Source organism: Pollicipes pollicipes, unplaced genomic scaffold (genome assembly GCF_011947565.3).
Source record: "Pollicipes pollicipes isolate AB1234 unplaced genomic scaffold, Ppol_2.1 Scaffold_4740;HRSCAF=5597_pilon_pilon_pilon, whole genome shotgun sequence".
Classification (NCBI taxonomy): domain Eukaryota; kingdom Metazoa; phylum Arthropoda; class Thecostraca; order Pollicipedomorpha; family Pollicipedidae; genus Pollicipes; species Pollicipes pollicipes.
In genome coordinates, this window is record NW_023596545.1 from 17,467,877 (window position 1) to 17,488,617 (window position 20,741).

A 20,741-nucleotide genomic window follows, 5' to 3' on the forward strand; every position below is an offset into this window, starting at 1 on the left:
CCGTGCCGATCAGCCGTCATCGACCTGGGACTGCGACAGCGCGACCCCGGCCTCGTGCCTCAGGGCGCCGCGTGCGGCTCTGGCAAGGTAACGCCTCTCTCCTGGATAGTCGCGGGGAAGTGATAGGGAGGGGGGGGGGGGGTTACCAGTGAGCACTCCGCAGCACGAGGGTGGTGTATTTAAGTATACTGCGCACGTGCTCTGTTCGTGCAGTGGACTGTGTTATATTTCATGGGCCTTCTGGATGACGATTGCAGTTAAAATATTCGTCCGTCTCTGAGAAGATACGGCTGCCGAAACTGCGAAGTTTGTTGTGGTTGTTGAAACGTATGCGCGTGGGGTTGTTGGGATGTGGATTTGAGGCCGAAGAGGTATTACGATGATTAGGTAGGGTGACCAATTTGCCAAAGAAGTTTGGACAGCTTTCATATAACGGACATCCCTGTTGATCATATTACTTCGGAATTTGTATTCAAACATTGACAAGCTACGACGTTGCACAGACACCATTAGGACTCAACATCGTGACATTACACCTGGCATTACATGTCGGCTGCCAGTACCGTCCAACAAATGCTCAGCCTGGTTCCGTAGCCGCTTTGTAGCCACGCACCTTGTTCCGATATGCATCGCAACAATATGCGTGACCCATTTTACTCCCTCTTCGGCGACGGCTGCGTAAACGGAGCATCGGCCCAAAGCTTGAGTCCAAGTTGCGCGCGCGCCTCCCACCGCGTGGACCCCCGCCAGGGTCCGCCAGAGTTCCCCGAGAGACACTGTCCCGCGCGTCCACCGGCGTGCCATCCTTCGGGAGGGGTCACGACCTCCAGGTGCTCGGACCCGGCCTCGTCTCAGGCTGAGACGGGCCATCCTATCGACCTCAGGTCTCCTCCCCCGTCATCAGATTCCCCGGTGCGTCGAACGCTGCCATTTTGTTGTGTAGAAACTGCTTCACATCACAGGCTTGGAGGCATGCCTTGCTGGCGCACAAGCAATATCAGTCGTGTGGCTGATGCCGGTCCCCAAGCCAGTGTTGTAGTGCGAGTACCTCCACCTTGCCCGTGGAACAATGACAAACGCCTTGCGCCACCAGCGGTGTGTACCATGCACCGCCACGCATGTGAACGGTCGGTATGCGCCTCGCGCTGCGCAGATGTGCGTGGACCAGCGGTGCGCGTCGGTGGCGACGGTAACGGCCGGCGGCTGCCCGTCCGGCTGCAGCGGCCGCGGCGTCTGCAACTCGCGCGGCCACTGCCACTGCGACTACGGCTGGGCGCCGCCGCTCTGCGCCGAGGCCGGCGTCGGCGGCAGCGTCGACAGCGGTCCCAACCTGCAGAGCACCGGTCAGTCGACGGCCCGCTCGCTCGGCGCGCGTCAGATCTGTGTGGTCGCGCTCCTCTAGCTGGGTGGTGATGAAGGGATTGCTGAAACTCAGCATGCATTTGCGAGTTTGTCTGGCTCTGTTTTAACGCATTCTCGTGAACGCTACGGGGTGTTAATGTTCTTGAGCATCTGGGGCAAGCTCAGATTACTAGAGCGGATCAGTGTCGCGGGACGCAGTCGACCGTCATGCTCCGATCGGTCCCGTGTCGATCTACGGCAGTCGGCCGCGCCGCCGCCCGTGCCGTTCTCGGCCGCGGTGGTGAGTCCGGCCACTGCTGCGGAGTCTGACCGCCGCCTGTGCCGTGCTCGGCCGCGGTGGTGAGTCCGGCCACTGCTGCGGAGTCTGACCGCCGCCCGTGCCGTTCTCGGCCGCGGTGGTGAGTCCGGCCGCTGCTACGGAGTCTGACCGCCGCCCGTGCCGTGCTCGGCTGCGGTGGTGAGTCCGGCCGCTGCTGCGGAGTCTGACCGCCGCCCGTGCCGTTCTCGGCCGCGGTGGTGAGTCCGGCCGCTGCTGCGGAGTCTGACCGCCGCCCGGCGCCGCCAGCCGGCAGGACGGCGGCCGTCGTGCTGTTCGTGATCTTCCTGGGCGTGGTGCCGGCTGTGGCGCTGGTTCTGTGCTGCCTGTACTGCCGGCGCCACCGACTCTCGCCCGGCCAGCTGCTGCGGCTACCGGCCTGCTGCCGCCTGCCCGTCGCCTCCCACCTCAGCAGGTACGCCCCACTCTCCCCGCCGCCGGCAGCGAGCAGGCGCAGGCAGAGGCGAATGTTGCCGATCCAGGAGTGAGCAGGCCGTCTCTGTGTTCTGTGTTTCCATGGCTCGGAGATAAAGGTGTTCATGTATGGTTTTGTATTGGGATAAGTTGATGTTGGCCGGCTATCAGACAGAAATATTTTTTACGACGTTTTGCGAGACGGTATTTTTAAAGCTGAGAGATCTAGTGCTGTTGCCTCCTACAGGGATGACTGGGCAGAAGGACACTACTGTCGCCTAAGGACACTACTGGCCGATAACAGTTCAGCAAACATAATCCTACAGTGAGGATGTAATGCAGGAACCTGCTGCCTATCATCGAGTCATTCGTCATTGACAGACGGCTGATACGGGCGTTGGCTAAATCTTGTCCATATAATCATTCAACTATTTTGGTGCGGCTCACTATAGGAGAACGTGCTTTTTGCCGGCGTGCCTGCAAGTTGTGCCCACCTATTGTGGCCGGCGCTTTAAACGCGAATGCTTGCTGCGGCGCCGTGGCCGATGCTCCAGCTGACGCTACCGCCGCCTCGGTGTTGCAGTAAGCTGTCGTCGGCGGGAGGCGGGAGGCCGGCGCCGGCGGCCCGCTCCGTCCGCCGTCCGGAGGTGCCCCGCGACCTGGCCGGCAAAACGGACAGCTACAACGTGCGTCTGGTGATGCTGACGGGTGAGGACGAGCTGCTGCAGCCGACGGCGGCGCCCGAGCCGGCGGCGGCGCCCGGCCTGCTCTCCAGCCTGCTGGGCCGGCTGGGCGCGCTGGCGCGGCCGGCGCCGGCACGCGCCGAGCAGGGCGCCGCCCCGACCGCCCGACCAGCGACTCGTCTGCGAGGTCAAGCCCATGGTGAAGGCGGACGGCACGGCGCGGAAGGCGCAGCCGAATGAGCGCCTGGTGAGTGCGAAGGTCAGCCCCAAAAAGGAGGGCGAAGGTGCCGGTCAGTGCTGTGCAGAGTCCTCGCACCACATTCGGCATGCTGACGAAGCGACCGGCCACCGCCGGTGGTGCCCCTGGCGACCAGACCGCGAAACTGGCCGCGGACTCTAGCTCGCGACGGACAACGTTCGGCATGACGGCGCTGGGAAAGAAATCGGGCGAGGGACAGCAAGCAGCCTGGCGGGGACAGAAAGCTTGACGCGAGGGAGCCCACGCCAAAGCCCGTCTCCGCCGCTGCAGCCGCGAGGACGGCGTTTCTGTCGGGCGAGGCCGGGAAACCCCCGGGCTCGGCCGCGGCGGCGGGGCCGCCGTTGGCTCGGGTCGTCACGGGCCGGGTCAGGTCGGCCGCTGGCGCGCTGGAGAAGCGGGCTGACCCAGCCCCGCCCGCTCCGCCGGCCATCGACGCTAAGGAGCCGCAGCCGACCCGGGCCGTGCCCGGTCAGGTCCGATTCGCCGCCGGCACGCTCGACAGGAAGCCCAGCACGCCGCCGCCGGCGCCGCCCTCGGTGCCGCCGCTCGCCGCGCAGGCCGGTGCGGCGCCGGAGCCGGTCCGGTCGGCACCAACCAGCCGGTCGTCGACGCTGGAGTCGGACCGCTCGGACGTGTCGCGTCCCGCCGGCGGCGAGCGGGAGGGCGCGCTTGGCTCGACGCTGTCGCGCGTGGCCAGTGTGTTCCGCCGTGCCGAACGGCCGCCAGAGGAGGCGCCGCGCAGCCGGCTACCGGCCTGCACTCCAGCCAGAGCTTCAAGGCGGCCAAGCTGGACCGCGACACCGTGCGCACGCTGGGCATCTCGCACCCCCATCCCACAGCCGGCAGTTGGCCAGTTCGGGACGCTGCCGGCGCGGTCGAGCGGGCCGCCGGCCGCCGGTGCGCGCCGCCTCCGACGTGGCGCGCCCGGTCAGCCTGCTGGTGCGGCCGACCGAGCCGCCGCCACGGCCGCCCGGCGTGCCCGAGCTGTACGACGACTGCAACACCGACCGGCCGGCCGGCGGCGGCGCCACGCCTACGGAGAACATCTACTGCACCATCGACGAGGCGCCCGAGGAGCGGCCTCGGCCGGTCAGCATGCTGGAGCCGGGCAACGTGTACCAGAACACGGGCGAGCGACGCGCCCCGTGGCGCTCGGTCAGCACGCGCCAGCCCATCGTGGCGTTCGCCGGGCCGGGGGCAGTGAAGCAGGCGGCCTTCACCGCTCCGGCGGGGGCGAGCATCAATCTGTCGCCGCTCGCGAAGCAGTCGGGAGCGTCCGGACCAACTCCGAGGCAGGCGCCGGGCACCGCGGTGTCCACGAAGCACCCCACGCTCTCTTCGCCGTCCGGCAAGCAGCCGTCGGCGGCCTCGCCCGCGTCAAAGTCGGCTAAGTCGGCCACAGTGTCAGCTCCGTCTACGAAGCAGTCCCCAGGGCCGTGGTCATCCTTGAACCAGCCCTCAGTGACCGTGCCGTCCGCAGAACTCTCATCCAAGGTCGCACCGTCTCCGAAACAGCCACTGACCGCCAGCACGGTCGGAAAACAGCTAGCATCGTCAGCAACAAAACCATCAACACCTGCTGCGTCTGTAAAAGAGCCCCCCGACCTATGCGTCACCTGCGAAGCAGACGGCTTCATCTGCGACATCCACAAAGCTTCCCTCAACAACGACAGCATTAATCAAACAGCCAGCAACGGCCGCTTCCTCAAAATGGCTAAGCAGCCGGCGAGCTGTGCTTCTTCGAAGTTGCCTTTTGTTTCAAAGGATACTGCGAAGGAGCCCGCAGCATCCATGACGTCTGTCACGCAAACCCCAGCCTCCTCGACGGTTTCGAAACGGAACACTTCTGCACCATCCGCCAAACGCTCGACGACATCTACGCAATCGGCCAAACAGCCCGCAGGCTCAGCTCCGTCCTCCAAGCAGCCTACCCTCTCCGCAGCGTCCTCCCGGCAGTCCATGTCCTCCGTGAGCTCCTCCACGGCCAGCACTCCGTCCTCGGAGGACACCACGGCCGTCGCCACTAAAAAGAAATCCGTCGGTTCTGTCGGGAAGAAATCTGGTGCGGCCCTCAGCAAGAAGGCCGTGGCGGAAAAGATGGAGCCGACCAGTAAACCGACCGCCGCCGGCTCTGTGGGTAAGAAGGCGGGCGCGTCTCTAGGCAAGAAGGCCGGCTCGGCCGCCGCTCAGCGGGTAGCCTCGCCAACGCCAGGCGAAGCGTCTCCCAAAGGTGTCTCCACCGTCCCCAAAGCCAGCGTCGGCGCCTCCAAGGGCGGCCCCGCCGGCACCAAAGCAGCGCCCGCCGCCGCCAAGTCTGCCGGAACCACCACGGGTGGTAAGACGGCAGCATCGGGTGGTGTCAAGTCCCGGTCGGCCGGGGCTGCGAGACTGGCGGCGGGGACGGCCACAGCCGGATCAGGGGGCAGGCCGCCGGCGCGCACGGCCAGCGGGCCGGCCGGCCGGGCCGCCGGTGCCGCGGCCAAGGCGGACAGCACGCCCTCCTCGCGGCCCGGCCCGCGCTCATGAGGCGCTCACTAGTCACCGGGGTCGGCCGCCGACCGCAGCTGTGCAGCGCGCCGGCCGTGGGGGCGAGACGGAGTCGGCTCCGTGCGAGATCTTCGATGGCATGAGGACGGCGTACGGCGGCGTTGCGCTGCATCGTCGCGTGCTGGGTACGTTTGAGTGTCGGCAGTTGGTATGCTGCACGCTCGGTAAAATACGCTTGCTGTCGCCTTGGGAATAGAGGCAAGGTCCGCTGTGGCGGCTTGGTAGCTAGAGTGGAGGTTTTGTAACTACTTTACATAGCGGCATGTGCTTCGATGAGGAATGACGACTGTGGTGAGTCTGGATATTTGTGAAGAAATCGTTGAGAAGAAATCCCTGCCCGTTTGTACTCTCAAGTACGAATTTTATGCAGCTGATTTTCGTTGATTTCTCAACATGCGTTTCCGTTGATTTCCTTATTTTTTGCTCGACCGTATTGGGCTGTAAAAGCCAGTCACTCGGTTGGATGGCTGACAGTACATGCTGTTTCTTCTCATAAACGTAACATATAAGTGATCCCACAACCTTATTTTTCCGACTGCGCGACTAGGAGCCTGTCTGAAGCACGTCCTGTCGCAACACAGCTTTTCCCACCGGCCGCATGCTGGCAGTGTAAGCTGCCCGGTCGGGCTGCAGGCCCTGCTGACTGCGACGACGGCTGGCACTGGCACCTGACCTGGCGGTAGCCAGTGGCGTAGCCGATTGACAGCTAGAGGGGGGGGGATGTTGGGCCCATCCCGCTCGCTGGAGGTGGCGGGGGAGGGGCGAAGGGCCCAATGTTCTGTCAGTTTGAGATATCAGTAGGGCTTCTATAACACAAGAATGTACCCCGAGCTATCGAAGCTATATCCCGAGCCTAAAAAAGTGATGCGAGTCTAAAAACAAAGTTCCGATGGCGACGAAGAGGGCTGCAAGGTTTCCTTCGTTGAAAGGGTTCCTCCTGGGCGAGATTCGGTCTGCGCCACGCACTGTGGGTGTCACGTTAGCCGTCAGGCGAAGCAAAAAAAGACGCACTCGCACTTGTGCATGTTGGCTGAGGTAGTGAACCAATGATTGGTACTGCCTTTTTTCTAGAAAAATCCCATAACCGAACAACCTCCTTTTTTTAGGACGCCAGAAACAACTCGGTGATAGCGTAAACCGATAGTTATTTGTATCGAACTTTTTAGAAAAATCTGATCACTGACAGAACATTAGTAAACGCGTCTTGCTGGCTATGCCTATGCTTACAAGGATTGTCCAACCTTTTAGTAAGCTATTTTTTTTTTAGTTTTGAATGTTTTTATTAGGACAGGCTCTGCAATCGTCAGTATTTTCATTCAGTGCGACCAGACCGAAACCCCAACGATTATCTAAAAAACCGGCCAGAAAACCGGAAAATCGGCCGGAAACCGGAAAACTGGCCTCAAGCCGGTAGCAGAAGCGTGATAGTTTTTGAGAAAGCTGGAGTTTCCACTCCATACTGCTTTGTTTTGACATCGCCTTAGACATGGATAATGAAAGGTGTTAACTACGATTTCACTGATTGCATAATTTGGGTTTCGCCGTCTCTACTCATGAGAGATCTCATTCGGCGTATTTGGGCATATGCGTGTCTAGGTAACCAGCACATTTTGCTGCATGTTTTCGCCTGTGTGTATTTTTATGCTGCTTGGCGGTATGTTGTGTTGGCAGCAGAAGCAACACGGGAGCAATAAGGGTGTGGCCCGTGGTGATAGTTTGCCCTATATTAATTTGCTGCTAATTTTTATGTATAGCAGTTTGTAACACCGTTTGCATTGTGTGTATATGTTATTTGGCTTTCCAGCTCGTCGAAGGATGGCATCTTTTACGATTGTCATACATCCTCCATAATGAGTGATCTTATGGACTTACTCTATGCGTCATTCAGTATGCATGCATTCATATCAGCATGTTTTTACACTTGAATGGTCGCTGTGCTCTTCCTGGACGCCTCACACTTGTGTGTTACTTGCCTTAATATTTTCCATCACCGGATGTCACGTGCCCGGACTTTTCCGATGCGCCCGCTGTCTAACAGGTCTGCAGAGAACGGGCGGCGGCGCGAGCCCTCCTTGTAAGGCTCCGGCACTGCCAGCTTGCCCTGTGATGTGTCACATGTCGCGAACGTCATGGCGGTGAATATACGGTTACGCTCCTGGTCTGACTGGTGGGTGTGCGAAAACGGACTGGATGGTTTGCGTCACCGCCTTGCGATGGCTGAACGGAGACCTGCACCGAGCGGACCCGCTTCCTAGCCGGACTGGATAATCTGCGTCCCCGCCCTGGGATGGCTGGACGGAGACCTGCACCGAGGGGACGCGCCCCCTTCCCACCTCTCCCATAATCGGACTGGATAGTTTGCGTCCCCACTCTGTAATGGCTGAACGGAGACCTGCACCGAGCGGACGCGCCCTCTAACCGGACTGGATAGTTTGCGTCCCGCCCTGCTGAGACCTGCACCGAGCGGACGCGCCCCCTAACCGGACTGGATAGTTTGCGTCCCCACTCTGTAATGGCTGAACGGAGACCTGCACCGAGCGGACGCGCCCCCTAACCGGACTGGATAATCTGCGTCCCCGCCCTGCTGAGACCTGTACCGGGTGGACGCGCGCGCCCTAACCGCACGGACTCGAAGGCTGAAAGAGCGGTGTCCGTTGAGCTATTGTCTTAAAACTACAACTCTCACGTCCCATGTAGCAGTTTAATCATTCAGGTCAGCAGGCATTCTGGAATTGTGAAATGCTGCGTTCGGTCAAGAATGCCGCAAACATGCCGGATGTACTGGCTTTTTCAGGTCGCGTTCGTTCACTGTCCACGTGACCGTACATCCGCCGTGCATGTCTCAGAGGCAAACGAAATAACACATCAGAAGCCAAGGGTCTAGAACTTCACCTGAGACGGCCGCCGGGCTGACAATGTCCTGCATACCAATGCAAGACCCTGTAAGGGACTGGAAGTCAGACCGCACCAAAGATGGCCGACGAAAAACCGGCATCATCCGAGGGCCAACTGGCGCCTTGTATTCATACAAGGCGCGGCTGTGGGCGCGGCGATAGCACGGCTTCGGCACCGATTGCGTCGAGCGACGTTAGCGTTCGCGGCACGTCTTCTGGTGGCGGCCGGCGCGGGCCAAGGCTTCGGCCCCGCCAGCGTGGGAGAGTCGCGCCACCGCGCCGGCCGACGTGATCCCAGCCTGGGACGGGGTCGCGGTCGCGTGCCGACACGCTGCGTTTCGTGCCGCCGGTAATGCGAGGGGTTAATTGAATTTGTCATAAGTGCCGGAGATCGTAAACAGGCACTCGCTGTGATTTGTGCGGCATCTTTTTGCGACGCATCTAAGATAGCGCATGCGGGTGCTGGACAGCGCGCCGTGCTGACTGTGCGGAGATATTGCCACGCTGTCCATCCGTCATTTCCCTGGCCTTGTCAGCTGGGACGAACTGGAAGCTTACTGCGTGGAAGCATTTGGACCATTATGCATTATCGACAACACCGCAACGTTCAACCAGACTAGCCGTTCGCCCATTGGCCCGGGTGCTGTCTTCAGTGTTAATATCAGCCTTTCGAGGTTCAATAAAAGTCAGCCGGCCAAACTTCGAGGAAACCCGCTGTTGGGAAAGCTTTTCCATAAATACACGGCCCCTGAACGGACAACACGTGCCGAGCGCTGTGAGGTACCGCCCGGCATGGCCAACGCCATATAAGTCGTCGCCTCCCGGTCGTCGCCTCCCGGTCGTTGCCACGCTGTCCATCCGTCATTTCCCTGGCCTTGTCAGCTGGGACGAACTGGAAGCTTACTGCGTGGAAGCACTTGGACCATTATGCATTATCGACAACACCGCAACGTCCAACCAGACTAGCCGTTCGCCCATTGGCCCGGGTGCTGTCTTCAGTGTTAATATCAGCCTTTCGAGGTTCAATAAAAGTCAGCCGGCCAAACTTCGAGGAAACCCGCTGTTGGGGAAGCTTTTCCATAAATACACGGCCCCTGAACGGACAACACGTGCCGAGCGCTGTGAGGTACCGCCCGGCATGGCCAACGCCATATAAGTCGTCGCCTCCCGGTCGTCGCTGACTGCCAAACCGGTTGTGGGGCTCTGGCGCCAGAACGTCGCTCGCTGTAGCTGAACCGCTGGTCCTGGGCTGACTCATGAGTCACACTTTTGGGCGCGGGTCACCTGAGCAAGAACTTACAGATCTTTGAGTGGCCCGGGAGAGTTTTGCTGAAACAGATGGCGATGCAGTTCGGGATAGTCTTGAATATCGGCCAGGGAGCTCCGACGGCCTTACAGTTGACGGCCATATATGGTGTTGGCTCAGATGGCGGTGCGCCAACCATGATAACCAGGCGGTGACCGGTTGGTGCATGATAGACCCGGAAGGGACCGGCGCAGCTCCTTGGAGCCCGTGTCACTGGGAGCCGGGTCGCGGGGTCATGGGGAGAGAGCCGGGCTGGCCTGGAGGCCACCAGATCTGGCAGCCCATCCGGCCGGTGCCAGTGTCGTTCCAGAACGCCACTGCAGCCGCAGACACGTGACTTCGCAGCATAAATGGTACCGGAAACACGAGCCAAGGCTGCTGGGAGTGGGGCGCGCTTCAGGCGAAATGACTGGCAGTATGACCTGACCGGATTCTACCACTAGTTACATGTAACGGCAGTCCAGACACTGGTGGAGATACAGGCAGAGGTACGGGACCAGTCGGTAAAGTGCCATTCCACTGGCGCACTCTAAATTACAGGTCACTGGAAACCCGTCTGGCTGTTCGACATCTATCTCTTGCGCTTAATTTCGCAGGCGATTTTTGTAGGCGAGAAGCCTCACCAAACGGCACACCATAAACAGCTTCATGACAACCCGTGCTTTCCGTAGTGGCGATTTGCAATGGGCATCTGCGGCATGCCGCTTGTTTTCCCGGCATCCGACCAGCACTGGCGGCCGACTTCCTTTTAAGCAGTGCGGCGCGGAGCTCGGGAGCGCGGGTCGCGCCCCGGCATCCCTAATGCCTGCCGCCGACGAGAACCGGCCCTGCCCGGCGCCCGGCAGGACGAGGCGGCGTCCAGGCGGCTCCGGGCCAGTGTGCGCTGGATGCTGGTCACGGCTGGGTAGGTGCTCCGAGTGTATGGCCACGGCTGGGGCAGCGCTCCCGCGGTGACGGCCGTGTGAGGTCCAAGAGTGGAGGCAGGGCGCGGCTCGCGAGGGAGGACTTAAGTCCGGGTGACGACGACTGGCGGAGGCCGCACTGGAAGTGACAGAAAAGCCGGGCACGGAACAGTGTTTCAGCTGAGAGAACGCGACTTCGCCACAGTGCAAAGGCAAGGACAACGTAAACGCTGGTCCTTACTCTGGCGCGGGCACGTCCAAGTGTAATACAAGAGACAAATCGCCGGACATCAGACCGCGAAACGCCCAGCCACGCCCCCAACTCTCCGTCCCCTTATTCGCTAACTAGCCAGTGTGTGCCCAGGCACAAGAGTATCTGACACGCGCCGCGTCGATCTGGCCGGACTAGACGGTCCGTTCGGTCCGCTCCAGGCTGGGGCCGCCGCCTCTCGAGGCCGACAGCGCCCCCTGCGCGCAGAGCACGCTCCGGTCAGGCCTGCACGGGTCAGTGAGCAGCGCGCCGTCCGCCAGTGCCGCCGCCGCCGCCGCGCGCCGCTCAGGGTCGTCCTCGCCGCGGCCTTGCCACGGGGCCATCCGCGCCGACCCGCCACCGCCGCCGCCCACCGCCGCCGCCGTCGCTGTCAGACCGCTCGTCAGCCACGTGCGCGACCCGTCCGCCGCCGCACGCCCAGCTGCGAGCTGCCACCGGTTGCCGAGCTGAGAGCTGGGCGGCGAGCTGCGACCGTCGCCAGGTTGTGGGCCGCCAGCCTGTGAGCGGTGACACACGGCAGGAAGCGTTAGTCGGTGACGCGGCCGGGCGTGCAACCATGCCCGAGATGGTGAGCGACAGAGGACCGGAGGGGCTGCGACACGTGGAGAGCCGACCGTTCCGGCCCTTCAAGACGTCCGAGGAGTACCTGTACGCCATGAAGGAGGACCTGGCTGAGTGGCTCAACACGCTCTACGAGCTGGAAATGACGGCAGAGGTGTTCATGGAGAAGCTCGATACTGGTATCGTCCTCTGCAACGTACGTATGCTGATTGGGATGCCGGTGCCAGGGTTTGGTGGTTACTGTCACGTTCTGCGCTCAGCTGATTCTGTGACGTGAGTTTGTCTAGTCCGTGCTCATGTTTGTTTTCATTCTTGGCGAACGTCAATGATCTACTTGTGCATAGATTAGCTTCCGAGCATTTCAATCAAGTTCCAGCGTAGCATTTGCAGCAATTTCTTCCCTTCGTGTTAGTTCCACTATATATCCCTGACATCATACTCCATACGTTCTCGGCAGAGTACTAATTTGATGTAAAGGGGACGTAATGGCCGAATGGTTTGTGTGTTGCACTTCCACGTGAGGAGTCCGGGCTCGAATCCCGGTTGCGCCAGGACCCCTGAGCGCCAATATGGCCGTCGCTGGTGCTCTTTAAAAGGGTGTGACGACGTACGTAGCGTTCAACATCAACACCTAGCCGGAGGTGTCAACTTACCGTTAAGCGTGGGTTGAACGGGTTTCAATGTACCGTTAAGTTTACTTGGCTGTTTGTCCGTGGACTTGCACGAAGCCCACATACGTAAAGCGTACCTTTTGTTTGTATGTTTATCGCGTTTCGTAACTGCTACAGCTGCTCTCACGCTGGTCACACGTGCGACAGCTGCAGCTGATGCAGCTGTTTGTACAGAAACTCTTCCAGTCTGTGCTTTAGGCCCCTAACTTTCTCACACCACTGTGTGGTATGTGTTTCTCGGTAGCTGCAATGTCCTGCAGGCCCTGTTCACTCACACACTGACACAGCAGAGCAATGTCTGCCGACGGCTTGATCCTCAAAACATTAGTGCAAACAGCACTATCGATCAAACAGCAAAAAAAAACACCTAGGTGTGTCGGCCTCTCGTTAAAAACGCATTCCAGGTTACTACGCCGACACCACCAGGTCAATACATGACTAATGCACTTCACACGCGTAGGCATTCCTGCCAACAGAAAGCCCTCCCTCTTCGCACTGTTGTGTGAGTAGCAGTCCTCAGCCCCGCCGCCCGGGGCTGTGCAAGCCCTGGCCCCTGCCCGGCCCGTGCCGCCGACTAGACAGGTCCGCTGCCCCGGCACCAGCTGACCCGGCCCGTGGCCGTCCCCAGCACGCCAATCAGGTGCGCGTGTGCTCGGAGCAGTTCGAGGCGGATCACGTCATGCGCCACGGCCGTCGCTTCTCACCCGGCTTCCGGGTGCCCGGCTGGGAGGTACACTACAACCGGCAGGCGCGTCCCGGCTCCTTCTTCTCGCGCGACAACATCCACAACTTCATCCGCTGGTGCAACGAGCTGGGCGTGCTCGACTGCCTCATGTTCGAGACCGAGGATCTGGTATCGCGCAAGAACGAGAAGCACGTGATCCTGTGCCTGCTGGAGATCGCGCGACGCGGGGCCAAAGTTCGGCATGGCGGCGCCCATGCTTGTGCAGTTCGAGCAGCAGATCGACCGGGAGATCGCGCGCGACGAGGCGGGCGGAGACGGAGGCCTACGCGATCACGAGCCGCCAGCTATCATGTGTGTACGGCCCCAGCCAGCAGGTGGTCACCAACGACCTAAAGAGCCTCGACGAGATGGTGAGTACCGACTGGGGTTCGCCGGCCGTGATGAGGTGTTTTGTCGGCCGATTACCGGGCAGTTTGCTGCTCTAGGTCGGCTCTGCAATCTCGGGGTCACGGCTCGGGCGTTTGTGGCGAGCGGCAGATGGGTGTTTATGCGGTCGGCGGTTTGCAGTGGGGAGGCCGCGGGCCGGTGAGACGTGTATTGGGACAGCAGGCGTGAGAAGGTCGGGCACAGCTCACTCAGCTGTTGAAGGTTCTAACCGCGACTGAACGAAACCCCATCTCCATGATGGCAAGGTCACATGCCAGAATCGGCTACGTATGGGCTAAGACCGAGGCGTGGGGACGTTCCAAGAACACTTGTTAATGGCGAGACCGTCATTACTTAACTCAGTCCCGATCGGTGCAGCGGATGTAAATTTGAAGTAACATTGCCCTGTTGGTGACGCAGCGTATGATTGTGAATGGATCGTGGTCAATTTACTACGGATTCTTGCTGCGAATGAAGTAGTGTGGTCTACCATTGAAGCTATATTCCCCCCTGTGCAAAGCTGCCAAGTTCTAGACATTCAGCGTTCCCAAGGCAGCGTGCCTATACCTCCCACGATGGTCAGAGATGTTACGGATGAAATGCAGCCAATGAAGAGCAAAGGGTCCATTTTGGACCAGAATTACGGTGCTTGCTGGTGGCAATCGGTGCCCTTTACGGTTTATGCTGCCTTTTCGCAGCGCTTGGCCACTTTGCTTGCAAACATCGCGTGTGAAATGCACGTGTGCATGAAGTTAACTTAACATCAAATTGCATTTCTAGCGGAACGGCTCACTATACCAGGAGAGATTTAGCAGCCATCTTAACCTTGTACATCAAAGTCCTTTCTGTGCCCGCTGTAGCTGGTAGCTTTGTGCACCTGAATGCTCAAACCCAAGTGGCGAATTTATTCACCGTTCTTTTCTTGAGTGTTTTTTGTGCAGGTCTTTCGGCTTTACAACAACTTGATATTTATGCACAGCTTTCTACAAAAGCACTTTCTGCTGGCATACCTCCATGGAGTCTGTGAAAAGACCATCAAATCATGTTTAAAGTCCTCGTCAATGACCAGATTCGACCGAGACATATTCTGATCGTAAGGGAAGCCCTTTATTGAGAATCAGTGTTTCGGGTTTCCGTTAACCTTGGCTGTCCATGCGCACTGACAATGCAGTTCCGCTCTCCTGAAGTACATTGATCACAAACCCCTCCCTCTAAGAGGCTCTGATAAGTACACTGTATGTAAAGGCATGGGTGATTGAAAGCTGCGATCTCGCTGAAAAACGAAAATGAGGACTTGTCTCCACGGACACAGGTAGGCGTAACAGATCCATTGCCCACATTTAGTATCGTATCCTCGACCTTCTCATTCTGCAGCTGATACAATTATTGAAACCGAGAAAGTTTCTTTAAAAAAGCTGTCGTCAAAGATGCATACCTTGTGTGCATGCGCATAGCAGATGGTGTGCACTGTGCTGCTCTATCCCGCCGGCGTCCAATTTCGGCTCCGTCCGTCCGTCCAGGTCACGGCCCCGCCCCGCCAGAGGTGCGGGGTTCCTGTCAAACTCGGTGAGCTCCGAAGGTCGAGGACAGCAGACGCTCTGTCCACTCAAGCGCCATGCATCCCATCTCCCTCACAGCGGAACCGCGCGAGACGTCCCACGTCCCGCCCCGGACGTCCCGTGCGGACGCGCGGAGCGGATCCGGGACGTGCTCGCGTCACGCGGCGGCGGAAGGCGCCGGCGCCGCCCTCCTCGTGCGGCTAGCCAGGGCGTTCACAGTACGCCGTACGCATGATAAACTCAGGGTCAGCATATGGGAAGTGCTCGCTGTGTCCTCATCGCGAGCTTATCGCGGAGATCCAGGGTTGCGAGCGCTACCCGCGCCTGGAGCGAACTGGGGCGAGGCACGTGCTGCCACCTGGCCGCTGGTGCGGCAACCAGCGATGGGAAGCCGTCCGGTAGCATCTTTCTGGTCGGGTCGTGAGAGGCGGGATCGCTTCCACTGCAGTTTCGGTCACTTCTGTGATGCCACGATTGGTATCAGGGCTGTCGTTCGATCCTCTGACCGGTATCAGGGCTGTCGTCCGATCCCCTGACTGGTATCAGGGCTGTCGTCCGATCTTGTCCTTGAAAAGGCTCAGTCAGGTCAGGTGGGTCTCACTCATGCTGAAAATAGCGGACCTTCAGAATACCAGACGGTAGTGATAAAACGGAGATGTCAGGATACCATTGGATATCTTATGAAAATACCAATACGCCGCGTTCGCATAATACATCCTACCTATTCAACGTATGAAAAATTTGCATAACATATCCACTGAGTTCTGGATATCCTGGTTCAACCCAATCCGGAATACTGAAGGTCCGTTATTTTCACCACACCAACTCAGGGCTTGCTTACATCGCCGAGGAAAAAGCTAAAGATCCCGGTCTGCCTTGCCTATATCGAGTCTGATTCTGACTGATTGCACCCGGCCAGAGCTCGCCAGCTCCGGTTTGAGTAAGGTTGGGCTCCGCTGTACTATTTTGGCAGCAAATCGCTCGCGACAGCTCACACCTGTCAGAATGCTTTCCCAATGAGGCGTGTGGGTGGTGCGGTGCGGGGCACCAGTTAAGGGCGTGCTGAGACTCGTGCGGTCCTGTTATATAATATCCGATAGCCACCTGAGGCCTGCAGCCGCTCTACGTCGCTCTGTTATGGTCATCCAAACGAAACCGTCTGTGATTCGGTGCATTGGTCCTTTCATTCCGAGTTTTCGATGACAATACACTTGCTGTTTACGTCCTCGGCGAAGATTGATGATCGCACGGGGCGATGTTTGATAGCTTTAAGTCGGGCTCCTGTTTGTGTTCGGCTCCAAGACGTTCGGACATCTGTCAGGCATTGTTCTTGGATTACGCTGCGCTGAAATCTAGACAGGGCTGTGACGTCAAGTACCAATGAGCTTATACGCAGCCACGCGGGCAGGCGCCATGCCATGTGCTGGAAATGACATGGGCCGATGGCAGCCATTCGATCTTCTGATGCAACTGCCCGGCCGCTGGCTATATCTACATTATTCATTAGACCAGTGTCACAACACGAAACTGCAATCTTCTCTTATGCTAGCATAGTAAGCATTTGCCGACCAGATGCAGTGTGGTCCCTCTGACTGGTCCCATTCGTAAACAAAGTAAGCATCAGCAGTAAAATAAACCCATATTTGGTTCGAACGTTGACACAGTACGCTCAAAAGCGGCTTGAGTTGTTGCACAGCATTAAACTCAAACACCTGTCTCATACATGGCTTCACTTCTTGTCTCAGCTGATATCACACCGTCTCGCAAGTCGTGCCGAAATACCTATGTTGTTGTTTTGAGCGTCCACTACGACGTCCACTAGTCTGCCAGCGCTACATGGCGGCCATCGGTCTCCCTGACCACGCATGGATCTTGGTGTCCCGGTCACGGATATATCCCCTGGATCTGCTGATCACGGACAACGTCCCCTGGGTCTAACCCTGATCCCTGGATCTACCGCTCACGGATATGTCCGCTGGATCTGCTGGCCACGGATATGCACTCCTGGATCTGTTGGGTGTAATATAGCGCCCGTCCCACTGTCTGCGAGATCACGGAGTCTGTCCCGTAGTCTGACGGGTCGGCGATGCCTTCTCTGTCTCTCGCGTCGGGGATAGCGTTCTCTGGTCTCTCGCTTTAGGGATCACGTTTCCCCGCCTCTCGGATTAGGGACAACGGTGTGTTATCTCCCAGCTGATGTCCTCCAGCCGTCGGTTCCCTCCTCGGCCCCACAAGCCCCACAGGAGTCAGGCCACCCTCCCGCGGTTCCCATATTCCGGCGTCCTGCCTGGTCAGAGCTGACGGCCGACGTCACCCGCCTGGTCAGAGCTGACGGCCGACGTCACCCGCCTGGTCGGAGCTGACGGCCGACGTCACCCGCCTGGTCAGAGCTGACGGCCGACGTCACCCGCCTGGTCGGAGCTGACGGCCGACGTCACCCGCCTGGTCAGAGCTGACGGCCGACGTCACTCGCCTGGTCAGACCTGACGGTGGACGTCACCCGCCTGGTCGGAGCTGACGGCCGACGTCACTCGCCAGCTGTCGGGAGTGCGTGACTCACTGTCGGGGCGGGTCGCCGTCCCTGAGGTCACTGCCTGCGCCGGATAGCCGCGGCGGCGGGGAACCACGCACCAGTGCCGAGGGCAGGTGCGCTCCCCCAGCCGGACCCAACGGGCGGCTCCCTCCTGGTGACGGCCGAGCGACGGCACCGGCACCAGACGAGCCGACTTGCTCCTGGCGCTACTTGGCATTTGGGCTCTATGACCTGCCGTGCTGGAACTTACGTCAGTTTTTGAGACTATGTTGGTTTTGAGGGTTTTGGCGTTGCATTACATTCGGAGGCGTTGGTATTTCGTTATTTGGTACCTCTAAGGTGTTATGTGTGCTTTGCGGACAGTATGGTGTCCTGACTCAGTGTATTTCAAAAGCTTTAAGAACATTTCTATCAGATAGGAATGGGCTGCTCCTGATCTTGATCAAGTTTGCATCAGCTTTCGCAGCGGTTGTCCACTTCCGTGGTTTTACATAAACCTGTTGTTTTTCTCTCGGACTTAAGGTCAAAGCATGTGGTCTCTGGCGAGAGTTGGTCGCCATGCTGAACGAGCGAGATCTGAGAAGATGGACGTTTGCCACTTGAGACATCAGTGCGCACGCCGCGAAACACCATATTTGATGCGTGAAGTTGGCAGGCATCTGATGCTACTGGATTAATGTATGTACGTAATCATTCTACTTTGAAAGATCTCGATCATCTCACAGAACTAACACTGCTGAATGGATCACTGCAAAATGATGCAGCACTGGCCACGCCGCGTAGCAAACGCGTTTTTATGAGGAACATCAATCTTGCGAAGTGCATCAGCCACTCTGTGTTGCATTGCGTTCAGTTGCTAGACCTTTGGGACCAGTGTTTGGTTGAAGATACATGTATGTGATTACGAGCGGGACCGTAGGCTGAGCGGCTCTTGGTGTTCACCAACCGGGAACGCTGTAGCGTCAGCGGTCTGGCCCAGCCCGGCGTCCGGCCGGGTCCGGCCAGTCAGCGGCGTCTGGCCAGTCAGCGGCGTCCGGTCAGTCAGCGGCTTCCGGCCAGTCAGCGTAGGCGGATCCTGGGGGGGGGGCACGGGGTCATGACCCCCCAAAACCTCTGAAAGTATGCTTGGCCCCCCAAAAACTTTCCCAGAACTTCATAAAAGTTTCGTCTACTTACTTCTGTTTTAGCTTTGACTGTTTTAAATGTTTTGTTTTAACTTTTGTTTAAGATTCAAAAGCATTTCGGTGCTTATTTCGGTTTTGAATGGTGTCCCCCACTTAGGTAACTCGCGAGAGGCACCATGCACTAGACCTCGGATCTCACACCAGCCAGCTGGCGACGAACGGTTGCCCCCCCCCCCCTAAAAAAAAACTGCCAGGCTAGATCCGCACCTGTCAGTCAGCGGCGTCCTGTAGCCAGCGGCGTCTGACCAGGCACGGTTGTGAGGGCATATATTTTAAACGACAAATGCACGGACGCAACATTTCCGCAACAGGACCACAATTTAAAATGCCACAAGATTTCAAGACAGCTCAGTACTCTCGTGTGATTAGACGACGTAGGTCTGCACCGTTGCAATATCACCGCTATGTTTCCTCTCATCCAACTTCCCTGGGATGCGGAAGACTAAGTGTCACAAAAAAACTGAATACGGTGGGTAATATGGGTCTAGATCTTGGCCACCAAGCATCACAGCATAATGACATTAATTGATACTGACAGGGAAGAAAACGGCCAATCATGCTGGCAAAGATGTGGACCAGCGTATGCACACACGCGCAGACGTAAACAAATTATGAACCTGCCCGTTTCGGGCGTTTTCAACAGCTGGTTTTGGATCCGGCTACCAGAGCAGGTGGAGGCGTGAAACCAGTTACGCCACATAGAGGCGTAACTAATACTGTCTACAAAGCACTAAGCTATCTTAAGAACGTCGACCCCATGAGCGCGCTAGTGACTGATCGAGGCGCCAGCAGCGGCAGTCTTCGAAACCGGCCTCGAATGGGACACACTATGATCTCAGATCGTGACAGACGGAGCCGTGAACACTGTATAGGCGTGTATCTCAGCTTACGGTGACCAACGTCCACTCACAACACTAGTATTCATTTATGTAACAGCTTCACCGCAATCATGTAAACTATGTTATGCACTTTCACCACGCCCGGCTTGGCAGGTCTCGTCAGCCACCATTGAAGCCGGCAGCCGTGCATGTGTAGAGCGTAAGGTTCAAGACCGAGCACCTTAGCATGCCAAATCTATGAATATAGAGCATTACAATGCATCCATAGCTCCTATTAAAATGGGTTCCCAAAGACGACAGGGTTCATTCACATGCGCGTACCAAGCATCTGCATGATGATAAACACGTATGTATGTCATCACCTCACTCTTCGCATGCCGCAAAAGACGTATTTTGCTGGGTGTTGTGCATTCTTGGTCGTCGCTAGACCACTCACTGACGGATGACTTTTTCCAAGTAATGCCATGGGAAGTCTTGGAGTAAAACAGATCCATTCATGCCTCATTTTTGAGGCCTCTTATCGACTGTTGTCAAAGTGAACCGTGCAAATATGTAAGTGGCGACTGCATTATTCGGGGCCGCAACGCTGAAGCCTAATCTTGTGCGGTCCAGTTGATAGCTGGTACGGAGGACCATACGATATGGAATCTCCAGCCTTGTCTTGCCCGAGGCAATCATCTTATTAGAAAACTGTTACCTAAACAGTATATTAAGCTGTTTGGTCCGTGTGTGAAGCCCTAGCTTTCGCAAATCTGCTCTAAGCCACGGCAGGGCAAATGCGGGGAAGACGGCGGACCGCCGCGTATCGAGACACTTGCGATGTTGCAACATCAATGACTCATTGTAAATGATGCGCTTGCAGCGACTGTGCACGAGTCCTTACTGGAGGTGCTAAACGAGCTGTGAACGGTGTTGATCGCCTTTTATGCCATGCGGGTTCGTCACGAGGCCTCGGGCGTGGATGTGAAAGTGTGTGCCATGGTCACGATTCCCAGCACATGTCACTGCAATGGTAACGGCTATACGTATTCTGTAGAGTTTGATACCAGCGGAGGACACAGTGGTACCAGGAACATAATGAAGCATGACGACGCTTGGAGTTTGGCCACTTCCCTTGGCGTGCGGCATGATCAAAGGCTACCTCATTGAAATGCCAAAGGGCGCAGGCCGACATCCGGTTAACCATTTGCGCTTGTCAATTTGCATTGCATGCAGCACAGAAAAGGTTTGTGGAAAAGAAACTCCTCACCCAGATGAAGAAAGCGAGTCTGTAGTACCATACCAAATGTCGCCGGGATAATGTGGTCGTAGCCCCCACCCCCACCCCCT

The 20,741-nt window shown here is 58.0% G+C and overlaps 2 protein-coding genes across 2 annotated transcripts in view; one reads left to right on the plus strand and one right to left on the minus strand.

Annotated features, from left to right (window-relative positions):
- Window positions 1–20,741, minus strand: part of LOC119099511 (GAS2-like protein 1) — a 41,798-nt gene that overhangs the window by 12,342 nt on the left and 8,715 nt on the right. The window lies entirely within an intron of this gene.
- LOC119098007 (GAS2-like protein pickled eggs) overlaps window positions 11,402–20,741 on the plus strand; it is a 12,346-nt gene continuing 3,006 nt past the window's right edge. The window contains 4 exon segments of the mRNA XM_037220938.1: window positions 11,402–11,711; window positions 12,815–13,102; window positions 13,104–13,219; window positions 13,221–13,281. Coding sequence (XP_037076833.1) covers window positions 11,511–11,711; window positions 12,815–13,102; window positions 13,104–13,219; window positions 13,221–13,281 — 666 coding nt within the window. The 5' untranslated portion in view covers window positions 11,402–11,510.